Source organism: Piliocolobus tephrosceles, chromosome 1 (genome assembly GCF_002776525.5).
Source record: "Piliocolobus tephrosceles isolate RC106 chromosome 1, ASM277652v3, whole genome shotgun sequence".
NCBI classification, from domain to species: Eukaryota; Metazoa; Chordata; class Mammalia; order Primates; family Cercopithecidae; genus Piliocolobus; species Piliocolobus tephrosceles.
Genome location: NC_045434.1, coordinates 177,160,052 through 177,174,753, shown reverse-complemented (window position 1 = coordinate 177,174,753; position 14,702 = coordinate 177,160,052). Strand labels below are relative to the sequence as shown.

The 14,702-nt window shown below is 39.6% G+C and overlaps 1 protein-coding gene across 4 annotated transcripts in view; it reads right to left on the bottom strand.

The window, feature by feature from the left end:
* ZSWIM5 (zinc finger SWIM-type containing 5) overlaps positions 1 to 14,702 on the bottom strand; it is a 186,695-nt gene that overhangs the window by 73,803 nt on the left and 98,190 nt on the right. The window contains exon 1 of one of the 4 annotated variants that reach the window (XM_023221434.1): positions 2,967 to 3,022. The exons of the other annotated variants lie outside the window; for them this stretch is intronic. Coding sequence (XP_023077202.1) covers positions 2,967 to 3,009 — 43 coding nt within the window. The 5' untranslated portion in view covers positions 3,010 to 3,022. Of the gene's footprint in view, positions 1 to 2,966; positions 3,023 to 14,702 lie in introns of those variants that run through there. 4 annotated transcript variants of the gene reach the window in all.

Sequence of the window (14,702 nt, the reverse complement as noted above, 5' to 3'; positions counted from 1 at the left end):
GGCCTAAATGATCTCCATGGTTTAATCCTGTGCAGATACATTATGATTCTATAGTGACGATCACTGAATTTCCCACAATGTTAGACACAGAACTTTGCATATTATAGTTATTTAATAAATGGTGGCTGATCTTACAAAGCAAAGCTCTTTTACTTAGCCTTTATGAGGGCTTCCTATGTGTTAGGCTCCATTCTAAGTGCTTTGTATGCATTAACACATTTAATTGTCACAGTGTTATGAATTTGATAGTAGGTATGATGGTAAGTTTTGTTTTGTTTTGTTTTGAGATGGAGTCTCATGCTGTTGCACAGGCAGGAGTACAGTGATCTGATCTTGGCTCACTGCAACCTCCACTCTCTGGGTTCAAGTGATTCTCCTGCCTCAGCCTACCGAGTAGCTGGGATTACAGGCGCCTGCCAACACGCCTGGCTAATTTTTGCATTTTTAGTAGAGACAGGGTTTCATCATCTTGGCCAGGCTGGTCTTGAATTCGTGACCTCGTGATCCACCCCCCCCTCAGCCTTCCAAAGTGTTAGGATTACAGGTGTGAGCCACCGCGCCTGGCCCGATGGTTAGTTTTATGTGTTAATTTGACTAGGCTATGGTACCCACCTATTCAACCAAACACTAATCTAGGTGTTGCTGTGCTGGTAATTTGCAGATGTGGTTAATATTTACAATCAGTTGACTTTATCTAATGCAGATTATCCTCAATTATGTGGGTGGGCCTCATACAATCGACCGAAAAGTCTTACAAGCAAAAGTCTGAGGTTTCTCTGAGAAATAAGAAATTCTGCCTCAAGATTGCAGCACCAGGTCCTGCCCCAAAATTTCTGACCTGCTCTACAGATTTCATACTTCTCAGCTGCCCACATCACATAGGCCATTTCCTTGAAATAAATCCTATCTATGTATGTATATATGTATGTATGTATGTATGTATGTATGTATCTATCTATCTATCTATCTATCTATCTATCTATCTATCTATCTACCATCTCTCACTAGTTTTATTTCTCTGGAAAATTTTGATTACTATTACTACTCCCATATTTATGTATGAGAAAACATAAGCATAGAAAGCTTGAGTAACTCATTCAAAGGTCACTCTGCTAGGAAGTGACAAAGCCAGGATTCACACCCAGGCAGTCTGATTCTAAAGCTCAAACTCTTAACTATTACACCATACTACATCTCTATAATATTGTACTATAGGCAATTAATACCACATTTAACTAATGGAATTATAAACTATAAAACAATATAACTAGAAATATTATTAGAAAATAATGGTCAGTTTATTAAAATTCTAAAATTTCAGTTTTTACAGCATTGGTAATGGCTTGAAACCACCAGGTTAATCTAGAATTAGAGCTCAAGTATCAATTTAGATTACAGCTGTCTTCAAAATAGATCAATATTAAAACCACCGAGAAACTTTCTGCAAAATATTTTTCAAAGCTAAGTATACATGGCTCCCTAGAGGCTTTGGCTAGGGCTCATGATTGATGCTCTTGGGAACATATTCATTTGAGCTGTGTAAATGTTTGGGCTCTGTCAGCTGTATTAACACTGTTATAGCTCATGCTTCAGACCTAGGCTCATCTGAAAGGCAGAAGACCGTGTAAGTTTCCTTGTTGGGAGTTTCTTTTTCCCCTCATGTATCTTAGAATGTAAAAGGGAAGTCCCTTTCAAACATCTATACTCCTTGCCTTATTGCAACCTAGCAACATTTTTTAAAAAGTCTGATTACTCCCGAGAATAAAGCTAAGTAGACTAGGTTTAATGTAGTGTTTCTTTTCCATTGCAAACCTAACAGCCATAAACATGTCCATCAATAATCTATTAATTTAAGCAAACATGTAGAAGCCTTTTTTTTTGAGACAGGGTCTTGCTCTGTTATCTAGGCTGGAGTGCAGTGGCGCGACCACGGCTTGCTGCAACCTTGACCTCCTGGGCTCAAGGAATTCTCTCAACTTAGTTTTCCAAGATGCCACTATGCCTGGCTAATTATTTTTTATTTTTTTATTTTTTTGAGATGGAGTCTCACTCTGTCGCCAGGTTGGAGTGCAGTGGTGCGATTTCGGCTCACTGCAACATCCAACTTCCTGGTTCAAGCAATTCTCCTGCCTCAGCCTCCCGAGTAGCTGGGATTACAGGCACGCACCACCACGCCCAGCTAATTTTTTATATTTTTAGTAGAGTCGGGGTTTCACCATGTTGGCCAGGATGGTCTTGATCTCCTCACTTTGTGATCCGCTTGCCTCAGCCTCCCAAAGTACTGGGATTACAGGCACGAGCACCGTGCCCAGCTGCCTGGCTAATTTTTTTGCATTTTTTTGTAGAGATGGGGTTTCACCATGTTGCCCAGGGTGATCTCAAACTCCGGGGCTCAGAAGGTTGGTTTTAAAAAATCTTTACCGGCTGGGTGTGGTGGCTCATGCCTGTAATTCCAGCACTTTGGGAGCCCAAGGTGGGAGGACTGCTTGAGCCCAGCAGTTCAAGACCAGCCTGGCAATCAAACAAAAAAGTACAGAGACAGGGCCAGGCATGGCGGCTCACGCCTGTAATCCCAGAGCTTTGGGAGGCTGAGGCAGGTGGATCACTTGAGCTCAGGAGTTCAAGACCAGCCTGGCAATATGGCGAAACCCTGCCTCTATGGAAAGTACAAAAAATTAGCCAGGCGTGGTGGTGCACACCTGTAGTCCCATAGCCACAGTCCCAGCTACTTGGGGGGAGCTGGCTGAGGTGGGAAGATCACTGGAGCCTGGGAGATCGAGGTTACAGTGAGCCAAGATCATATCACTTTACTCCAGAACAAGGCAAGCAAAAAAAAAAAAAAAAAAAAAAAAGGGACAGAGACAGCAGTATGTTGAGTCCCCATGATGTATACATCACTTAACTTCAATAATTATCAACACAAAGACAAATTTCTTTAACCTACTGTTTACCAACTCCTTTCCTACCTCCTCCATAGATTACTTTGAAAGCACATCTTGCAAATATCATTTCATTGGTAAACACCTCTGGTATGAATCTCTAAAAGATAAGAAGTAAAATTAGTAATTCCTTAATATCAAATATTGAGTGTTCAGATTTCCATAATTAACTTTTCTTTTTCTTTTTTTTTTTTTTTTTTTTTTGAGACAGGGTCTCTCTCTGTTACCTAAGCTGGAGTGCAGTGGTGTGATCATGGCTCACTGCAGCCTCAACCTCCTGGGCTCAAGTGAACCTCCCACCTCAGCCTCCTGAAAAGTTGGAACTTTTCAGGTGCTACCATTCCTAAATTTTTTATTTTTTGTAGAGATGGGGTCTCAATGTGTTGTCCAGGCTGGTCTTGAACTCCTAACCTCAACTGATCCTCCTGCCTCAGCCTCCCTAAGTCCTGGGATTATAGGCATGAACCACTGTGCCTGGCTCTTTACTTTTATTTTTCTTTAACACAGGATGTTTGTTCAAATCAAGATGCAAACAAGGTGCAGACATTTAATTTGGTTATTATGTCTCTTAAACTACAAGTTCCCTTCTTCCCCAACATCCTAATATTGAAAAATAATAGTGAGTTCTAGAGACTTGATAAGATTTGGGCTTTTTGCGGGAATTACTTCACAGGCCGTGTTGCATACTTTCTATTGCATCACATCGGGAGACATATAACGCCTGATTGTCTTTCTTTTCATGCTGTTAGAAATGACCAGTGGGGGCCGGGCGCGGTGGCTCAAGCCTGTAATCCCAGCACTTTGGGAGGCAGAGACGGGCGGATCACGAGGTCAGGAGATCAAGACCATCCTGGCTAACATGGTGAAACCCCGTCTCTACTAAAAAATACAAAAAAAAAAAAAAAAAACTAGCTGGGCGAGGTGGCGGGCGCCTGTAGTCCCAGCTACTCGGGAGGCTGAGGCAGGAGAATGGCGTAAACCCAGGAGGCGGAGCTTGCAGTGAGCTGAGATCCGGCCACTGCACTCCAGCCTGGGTGACAGAGCGAGACTCCGTCTCAAAAAAATAATAATAAAATTAAAAACAAAAAACAAAAAAAGAAATGACCAGTGGGTTTTGGTGTTTTTGACCTGATCTCTCTCTTACAAAGTTCCTTGTCAGCTTTTCACCTAATGGTTTTAAAAGTCATTGATGATGTTGCCTTGACTTATTATTTCATTAGGAGTGACTTAATTTTTTATTTAAAGTTTTGACTGCCTTTCTTTGATTTTAACACCCTTATCTGTAAAATAAAGAAAAAACCATGTAAAGTGGTTAGGTCAGTGCCTGGAACCTGGTGGGCTCTTAACAAAAACAGTAACAGAAACAACTGCCACAAAAATTGCTTAGAAACTCATGGGAAAAACAACTACTTTATAGATGAAGTTTTCCCAAATATCATCTTTGTGATACTCCTTCATTCACATTTTCCTAAGATACAAAAAGAAAATACATACAGTGTGAAGTTATTCTACTTATCAAATATTCAAATGCCCAAGAACTATATAGTCTTTTAAAACAGTCTATTTTATTAGTTATAGGTCTTCAAGTGATTAGGATATGGATAAATTGAGGAATAAGCAGGTGTAAAGAGAAGCAATATATAATGTTAGATTTGGTAGTGTACCACAGTTAAAACACACACACGTGCACACGCACACACACAAACACACACACACCCCTACCTGCTTTACTAGTGACTCCAGTGGGTCATAAAGGTAAAACATCCCTATTTTGTTCCTTCCTACAGTCTGTTTTTTGACGCAAAGCAGTCAGAGATGGTGGACCTGGTAGATAACTCTGTGTGTGTGTGTGTGTGTGTGTGTGTGTATGTGTGTGTGTAAGAAAATGGACAATCAGGCAGCTGCTTGCCTTGTGGCCCTATCACCTCATACACACACACACACACACACACACACACACACACACACACACACACACACACAAAGCCCTTAAGTGCTTTAACACTGAGCAGGCCCTGTATAAAGCACCAAACATTTTCCAGGAGTTCTTGTTTAGTTTTACAACCAGTGCATTTACCCACCCCTTGCCCCTCGGATCACAAAGCAAGCCTTGCCCTGTGAAGAAGAGATGCTTCATGCCAACTTTCTGTTCTATGGCTTAGACAGCTTCCCTACCTACCTGTAGACTGTTTAGAACTATAAGAATAAAACTCTACCACAGCTGCTTCTCCATTACATATCACACTGGCTGTGACATCTCCACTTCCAGAAAAATCACTAGCCTTCTATAAATACCTGCTATTATGAGAACCCCCACCAGCATGTCATCCTATAAATGAGCCATGCTTTCTTTGCCTTCAACGTGCTTCAAGTGCCACTTAGGCAAGATTTTAAAATGTATCAAAATGGTCTCACAGGCTCCTAACAACCAAGTACTTTGCAGGTGGTCCTTGCAAGAGCTAGGCATGCTTAAATGTGCAGCAAGAGCTCTGAGAACCACAAGATCAGTAAGAAACTTAAAAATCCATGGTTTAAAAGAGTTCTGATTCTCCTACCTTCTAAATTGAGGACACGGGAATTGACTGAAATTGTTCACTTAACAGTTTTCTTTCCTAGGATTAAGGCTGGGGAATCCCGGGCATAGGCTGGACTCCACCTTGTATTAAACAGAAAGTACTAAAGACCATTTTTCTGTTTGGACATGTGTGACAGATACATACAAATTTCCCCTCTCCAAATAAGGAAATTCTATGTTCTTCATGGCTTAGCTCAAATATCACCTCTATATAAACTACTTGGTACCCCAACTGTTGAAATGAATCATATTAAGTGAAAAAGCCTTAACATTGATGGGTATGGAGCTTATATTCTAGTTTATATGAGTGAGATTTTACTCAAAATCAAGTAATAAAGGACTTGAGACATAATCATTTCATAGATGAGGAACAAAGTTCAGAGAAGTTATGTGATTTGCCCTAATCTTATTGCATGATTATAGTCATGGTAACAGAAATTATTATAAAATGATCATAATGTCATATTCTGAAACAATGTTGGGCTTTAAAAACTAGGAAAAATAAATTTACAGCATTTCTTTCAACTCAATGTGCTTTTTTTTTTTTTTAGACAAGGTCTTGCTCTGTCGCCCAGACTGGAGAGCGATGTCAGCTCACTGCAACCTCTGCCTCCCAGATTCAAGCAATTCTCCTGCCTCAGTCTCCTGAGCAGCTGGGATTATAGGCCCCTACCACCATACCTGGCTAGTTTTTGTATTTTTAGTGGAGACAGGGTTTTGCCACGTTGGCCAGGTTGGTCTCGAACTCCTGGCCTCAAGTGATTTGCCCACCTCGGCCTCCCAAAGTGCTGGGATTACAGGCATGAGCCAACATGCCCAGCCAATATACTTCTTCTTCTTCTTTTTTTTTTTTTTTTAAGATGGAGTCTTGCTCTATCACCCAGGCTGGAGTGCAGTGGCGTGATCTTGGCTCACTGCAACTTCTACCTCCTGGGTTCAAGCCATTCTTCTGCCTCAGCCTCCCAGGTAGCTGGGACTACAGGCATGCGCCACCACCCCTGACTAATTTTTTTGCATTTTTAGTGGAGATGGGGTTTCACCATGCTGGCCAGATTGGTCTTGAACTCCTGACCTCAAGTGATCCACTCGCCTCGGCTTCCCAAAGTGCTGGGGTTATAGACATGAGCCACCGTGCCCAGCCTATACTTCTTAAATATAGCTAATTATTTATTTTGATCAAAAAAGAAAAATAATTTTTAAACATTAACAGTTTTGGGCACTTACCATGTACTAGGTACTAATTTCTTTTACATACTTTATATCATTTAACCCTCACCACAACATTATGTGTTTAATACTATTATTATCCCCATTTTTGTTGGTAAAGAAACTGAGACAAGAGCTAGGATTTAGGATCTGGACCTAGGAAGTTTGGCTTGAGAGTCTAACCTCCTAACAACCACATTTTATTTCCATTATAAATTTCCAAAACATCAATCTTATTTTCCTAGATCCTCTTAAAAAAATTTAGATCAAGGTTCATTCATTCATTCAATTAATAATTATTTAACATTTACTATGTGTTAGGTTCCAAGGATATATCTGTTGAAAAGACCTAATGATCCTTGATCTTACGGGATTTATCTTCTAGTTGTGGAGAAAAATACTTATTGAATTCTAATTGTGTTAAGTACTATAAAGTAGTAGTATAAAATGATAGGGTAGTATATAATAGGGGGGAACCTGACCTGATTCAGGGACGGAGGTGGTAAGGGATGAGTTTTTGAGGAAATGACATTTTGTCCAGAATTCTACAGAATAAGTAGGAATTAATTAGGTGAAAGGATGGAGAATGGCAGAGTAGTGGTAAAGAAGACTCCAGGCAAGAAAGAGAGAGAGAGAGAGATAGAAATAGAGAGAGACAGACAGATAGAAAGAGACAGAGACAGATATGCAGAAGTGCTGAGTCATAGAGGATCATGGAATGTTCAAAGAACAGAAAGAAGACCAGTGACAGGAAAGCCAACAGGAAGCGGTAAAGTGACAAGCGATGGAGCTGTAGAGTCAGGCAGGAGCCACTGATCTGGGGTTTATCCTTGGCTTCTCCTTCTGTTTCATATACAAAAGGTCACTAAATCCTGTGGATTCTGCCTCCTAAATATTTCTCCATTCTAGTTCCTCCCCTTTAGCTCCCCTAACACCACCTCAATTTGAGATCATAATAATCTCTTGCCTGAGTTAACTAATCTTCCTGCCTTTAAGTCTTATTTCCTCTACTCATCTTCCCTAAACACGAGCAGAAGGTCTTTCCAATGGGGAAATAATATTACGTCATTCCTATAAAACTGTGAACTCAGCTCTGCAGACATCTCAGAACTATATGACTCAGTTTTATTCCTATAAAACTGTGAACTCAGCTCTAACAGACATCTACAGAACTCTCCACCCCAAATCAACAGAATATACATTCTTCTTAGCACCACATCACACTTATTCCAAAATTGACCACATAGCTGGAAGTAAAGCACTCCTCAGCAAATGTAAAAGAACAGAAATCAAAATAAACTGTCTCTCAGACCACAGTGCAATCAAATTAGAACTCAGGATTAAGAAACTCACTCAAAACCACTCAACTACATGGAAACTGAACAACCTGCTCCTGAATGACTACTGGGTATATAATGAAATGAAGGCAGAAATAAAGATGTTCTTTGAAACCAATGAGAACAAAGACACGACATACCAGAATCTCTGGGACACATTTAAAGCAATGTGTAGAGGGAAATTTATAGCACTAAATGCCCACAAGAGAAAGCAGGGAAGATCTAAAATCGACACCCTTACATCACAATTAAAAGAACTAGATAAGCAAGAGCAAACACATTCAAAAGCTAGCAGAAGGCAAGAAATGACTAAGATCAGAGCAGAACTGAAGGAGATAGACATAAAAAATCCTTCAAAAAATCAATGAATCCAGCAGTTGGTTTTTTGTAAAGATCAACAAAATGGATAGACTGCTAGCAAGACTAATAAAGAATAAAAGAGAGAAGAATCAGACACAATAAAAAATGATAAAGGGGATATTGCCACCAATCCCACAGAAATACAAACTACCATAAGAGAATACTATAAACACCTCTACGAAAATAAACTAGAAAATCTAGAAGAAATGGATAAATTCCTGGACACATACACCCTCCCAAGACTAAACCAGGAAGAAGTTGAATCTCTGAATAGACCAATAACAGGCTCTGAAATTGAGGCAATAATTAAGAGCCTACCAACCAAAAAAAGTCTAGGACCAGATGGAATTACAACCAAATTCCACCAGAGGTACAAAGAGGAGCTGGTACCATTCCTTCTGAAACTATTCCAATCAATAGAAAAAGAGGGAATCCTCCCTAACTCATTTTATGAGGCCAGCATCATCCTGATACCAAAGCCTGGCAGAGACACACAAAAAAAGAGAATTTTAGACCAATATCCCTGATGAATATTGATGCGAAATTCCTCAACAAAATACTGGCAAACCGAATCCAGCAGCATATCAAAAAGCTTATCTACCATGATCAAGTCGGCTTCATCCCTGGGATGCAAGGCTGGTTCAACATACACAAATCAATAAAGGTAATCCAGCATATAAACAGAACCAACAACAAAACCCACGTGATTATCTCAATGGATGCAGAAAAGGCCTTCAACAAAATTCAGCAGCCCTTCATGCTGAAAACTCTCAATAAACTAGGTACTAATGGAACATATCTCAAAATAATAAGAGCTATTTATGACAAACCGACAGCCAATATCATACTGATTGGGCAAAAACTGGAAGCATTCCCTTTGAAAACTGGCACAAGACAGGGATGCCCTCTCTTACCACTCCTATTCAACACAGTATTGGAAGTTCTGGCCAGGGAAATCAGGCAAGAGAAAGAAATGAAGGGTATTCAATCAGGAAAACAGGAAATCAAATGTCCCTGTTTGCAGATGACATGGGTGTATATTTAGAAAACTCCATCGTTGCAGCCCAAAATCTCCTTAAGCTGATAAGCAACGTCAGCAAAGTCTCAGGATACAAAATCAATGTGCAAAAATCACAAGCATTCCTATACACCAATAACAGACAGACAGAGAGCCAAATCATAATTGAACTCCCATTCACAAGTGCTTCAAAGAGAATAAAATACCTAGGAATCCAACTTAAAAGGGATGTGAAGGACCTCTTCAAGGAGAACTACAAACCACTGCTCAACAAAATAAAAGAGGACACAAACAAATGGAAGAACATTCCATGCTCATGGATAGGAAGAATCAGTATCATGAAAATGGCCATACTGCCCAAAGTAATTTATAGATTCAATGCCATCCATATCAAACTATGACTTTCTTTACAGAATTGGAAAAAACTACTTTAAAGTTCATATGGAACCAAAAAAGAGCCCACATTGCCAAGACATTCCTAAGCAAAAAGAACAAAGCAGGAGGCATCATGCTACCTGACTTCAAACTATACGACAAGGATACAGTAACCAAAACAATATGGTACTGGTACCAAAACAGATACATAGATCAATGGAACAGAACAGAGCCCTCAGAAATAATACCACATATCTACAATCATCTGATCTTTGACAAACCTGACAAAAACAAGAAATGGGAAAGGATTTCCTATTTCATAAATGGTGCTGGGAAAACTGGCTAGCCACATGTAGAAAGCCGAAACTGGATCCCTTCCTTACACCTTATATAAAAATTAATTCAAGATGGATTAAAGACTTAAATGTTAGACTTAAAACCATAAAAACCCTATAAGAAAACCTAGGCAATACCATTCAGGACATAGGCATGGGCAAGGACTTCATGACTAAAACACCAAAGCAATGGCAACAAAAGCCAAAATAGACTAATGGGATCTAATTAAACTAAAGAGCTTCTGCACAGCAAAAAAAACTACCATCAGAGTGAACAGGCAACCTACAGAATGGGAGACAATTTTTGCAATCTACTCATCTGACAAAGGGCTAATATCCAGATTCTACAAAGAACTTAAACTTTCAAGAAAAAAAACAATCCCATCAAAAAGTGGGCAAAGGATATGAACAGACACTTCTCAAAAGAAGACATTTAGGCAGCCAACAGACACATGAAAAAATACTTATCATCACTGGTCATCAGAGAAATGCAAATCAAAACCACAATGGGATACCATCTCATACCAGTTAGAATGGCGATCATTAAAAAGTCAGGAAACAACAGATGTTGGAGAGGATGTGGAGAAATAAGAACACTTTACACTGTTAGTGGGAGTTCAACCATTGTGGAAGACAGTGTGGCAATTCCTCAAGGATCTATAACTAGAAATACCATTTGACCCAGAGATTCCACTACTGAGCATATACCCAAAGGATTATAAATCATGCTACTATAAAGACACATGCACACGTTTATTTACTGTGGTACTATTCACAATAGCAAAGACTCAGAACCAACCGAAATATCCATCAATGGATAAGAAAATGTGGCACATATACACCATGGAATAGTATGCAGCCATAAAAAAGGATGAGTTAATGTCCTTTGCAGGGACATGGATGCAGCTAGAAACCATCATTCTCAGCAAACTATCACAAGGACAGAAAACCAAACACCGCATGTTCTCACTCATAGGTGGGAACTGAACAATGAGAACACCTGGAAGGGGCAGGCAGGGAACATCACACCCCAGGGCCTGTCGTGGGGGTGGGGAGCAGGGGAAGGGATAGCTATTAGCAGAAATACCTAATGTAAATGACGAGTTAATGAGTGCAGCAAACCAACATGACACAGGTATACCTATGTAACAAACCTGCACATTGTGCACATGTACCCTAGAACTTAAAGTATAACAAAAAAAAAAAAAAACCAAAACTGTGAACTATGTATTTTATATTTCTGCTTCCTAACAGTCTGGCATAGAATAAACATTTATAAAAGTGTTTGCTGAACTGAATTGCTTGATGGTTCTCCACTGATTACAAGATAAAGTTCAAACTTCTTACCATATGATTTCTTTCTATCTCTTCAGACTTGCTTCCTATCACTCTCCCATATTCCAAACACACCAAACTATTTGCAGATTCTTGACTATGCTGTTTTCTCCATTTTCTTATCCTTTATGCCTTTGCATGTGAAGTTCCCTATACCAGGCATGATCTTCTCATTTCCTTCTCATGCTAATTCTTGACTCAAATGAGTCCCTACTCTGGGAAGTCTTCCCTCATCTCTTTGGACAGCTAGTTAAGTGCTTCTTCCTGAGCGCTCATTTTTCATCAGTCATATCTCCATTATAGTACTTGACATCAATGTAATTGTCTTCACATTTATCTTTTCCCTTTAGATTGTGAGCTCCTTGAATAAAGGAGTTATGTATATCTTTTTCATCTCTATATTTTCAACTCAGGCACATGGTAAGGGCTTAATAACTGACTGTGTATGGACGAATGAATAAACGAACACTAAACTGAATCTTTTACATATTTATATCTACATTTCACATAGGATTAAGCATGTTTATAAAACTCTTGATTTTGTGATTAAAATAAGCCAGTAATCAAATAATTTTACTGAGATGGTGAGCAAAGTAACAATAATTTGTATATTTGGTATAATATGGAAACACCAAGATTATTTTCCATAATGTATGTATAGTATATAGATTTTTAAATTAATTATTTATTTATTTATGTGGCTGGAGGACGGGGTCCTGCTTTGTCACCAAGGTTGGAATGTACTGTCATGATTACGGCTCACTGCAACTTCGACCTCCAGGGTCAAGTGATCCTCTCATCTCAGCCTCCCAAGTAGCTGAGACCACAGGCATGTGCCACCATACCTGGCTAATTATTATTTTTTTAATGTTTGTAGAGATGAGTCTTGCTATATTACCTAGGCTGTTCTCAAACTCCTGGTGTCAAGTGATCTTCCTGCCTTGGCCTCCCAAAGTGCTGAGACTGGAGGTGTGAGCTGAGCCACCAGCCTGGCTCATAATTGATATTTATGCCTGTTATGCTTCTGCCAATTTTTATAACCTATTTTCAAAAATATAAAATACAAGCAGTTTTTATCAGCCAACATTTACTAGATATACTTACTATATGACAGATAGTATTCTAAGTATTAACTAATTAATTAAATGCTCAAAGCAACCCTACAAAGTAGAGTCTGTTATCTTCCTTTTTCAGATAAGAAAACTAGGATAAGAAAAATAGAAGAACTTGTCTAAGATCACACAACCGGTAATTGTAAAGTTGGGATCTGAACACAGGTAGTCTGGCTCCAGAGCCTGTATTCTTAAGGACTACAATGTATTAAATATGACTCTGCAGTTTAAATTTGTATACAAAACTTTGTAAAGGTAATGAGCAAGTATAATTCTACAAAGACAGAGTCCTGCACTAATAACAAGTCAGTAAACTCTGACATTTGCCTGTTTTCCTGGGCAAATGTTCAAGGTAACTTAAACTGACAAGTGCTGTGATGATCTCACAGTTGGAATGAAGGTGGGCTCATGAACTCATCCGTACAAGAAAATGTATCAGGACATGAGTGAATCAATCTGCTTAGAGTTCTAAAGGAAAGCACTTCTCAGTACAGCCCTTTGACACCATTCAAAGCCTTTTGTTTTTCTATGTGCAAGAAAGGCTCTAGTAAAGCTTGGGCAATTAAAATCACTTTGCTCACTGCTCTTTTGATTCACCAGGCCCTTAGGCAGGTGTTGATGCATGAAAATGAATATCATTTCAGCCAATAGCAGGGAAAAGAAGAGATGTGGTTTATGAAAAGAGTATTTTTTCTTATAGTCAGTTTAAAAAGATATGCAAATATATAAACTAAGTAACTCCTTTGACTGACAATGCTTCCTCTTGAATAAATTTAGTTTTGATGAAACTGCATAGTATAAATTAGACCTTCTCATTTAATTCCTGTCTCCTGGAAGGCCATAGCAGTATACCAGCAGAAAGTAAAGCAGCCACTCTTTCTCTCCTTTTTGTCGTTTAGCAAAACAGTAACTAGGAGAATTAAAACAATGAGAGTGACATCTATAAAATAACTAATTTTCTTTCCAGGGAGCCTTTCTCAAAAGCTGGGTAACAACTGCCTAAACAAGAGCACTGGAATGGCTCCATATACTATTGATACAAAGAGATTAGGAATCAGAATGCTTGAGTTGTAATTCTAGTACCCCTCAATTCCTCTTTGCCTCAGTTTCTTAATTATACAAATAGATATACTACTACTTAGCTGCCTATCAGACTCATGTGAAAGTAATTTGTAAAGAACACAGTTCCCAAAGATATCATTCAATAGCAATCCCAACTGGCCCCTAGTAAGTTCACAAGAAGCAGATGGTGCCCAAACACTGGGTGAGGGTGTGAGAGATTGCAAAGTGAGGAGCAGTATTGTTATCTGGGAATAGAAATGATGCTGCCCCATTACCCTGAGAACTACTTGGTTTGTTTGTATTACAGAGGTCACCTTAGCTTCTCAGAGCAGCTGAGTAAGTTAGAGGGCCCTTCTTGCAGCCATCTGCTCCCCTCCCAGACTCCTCTGGCAAATCCAATGGTTTTCCTTGTGTTAACCTCCGAAGAACAGCCATTGGCCCCTCTCAGCACCAGCTTCAGCAGCTAGTGGTCTCTGTTCTCCATCTGTGCCAGAAACCACAGTTCAAGAACAACGAGGCTTCCAAAGCCCAGGCATTCACTTACAGCGATAACCTTGCATTTACCTACTTTTCTAGTGTTCCTTCACTTGTGCCCCTCCAAGGAAATTAGATGTATATTTTAAAAGACTGAGATCTTATTTTTGTTATTTTGGAAAAATTTCGTGTACAAAAAAAGGTAAAATGAGAGGAATCTGTCTGGAAAATTCATTTAAAAATCTAACATGCGTAAAACATAATTACTTTAAAAATAGTTATTTAGGCCAGGCGTGGTGGCTCATGCCTGTAATCCCAGCACTTTGGGAGACTGAGGCGGGCAGATCACGAGGTCAGGAGATCGAGACCATCCTGGCTAACACGGTGAAATCCTGTCTCTACTAAAGAAAATACAAAAAAATTAGCCGGGCATGGTGGCAGGCGCCTGTAGTCCCAGCTACCTGGGAGGCTGAGGCAGGAGAAAGGCGTGAACCTGGCAGATGGAGCTTGCAGTGAGCCGAGATCGCGCCACCGCACTCCAGCCTGGGCGACAGAATGAGACTCCGTCTCAAAA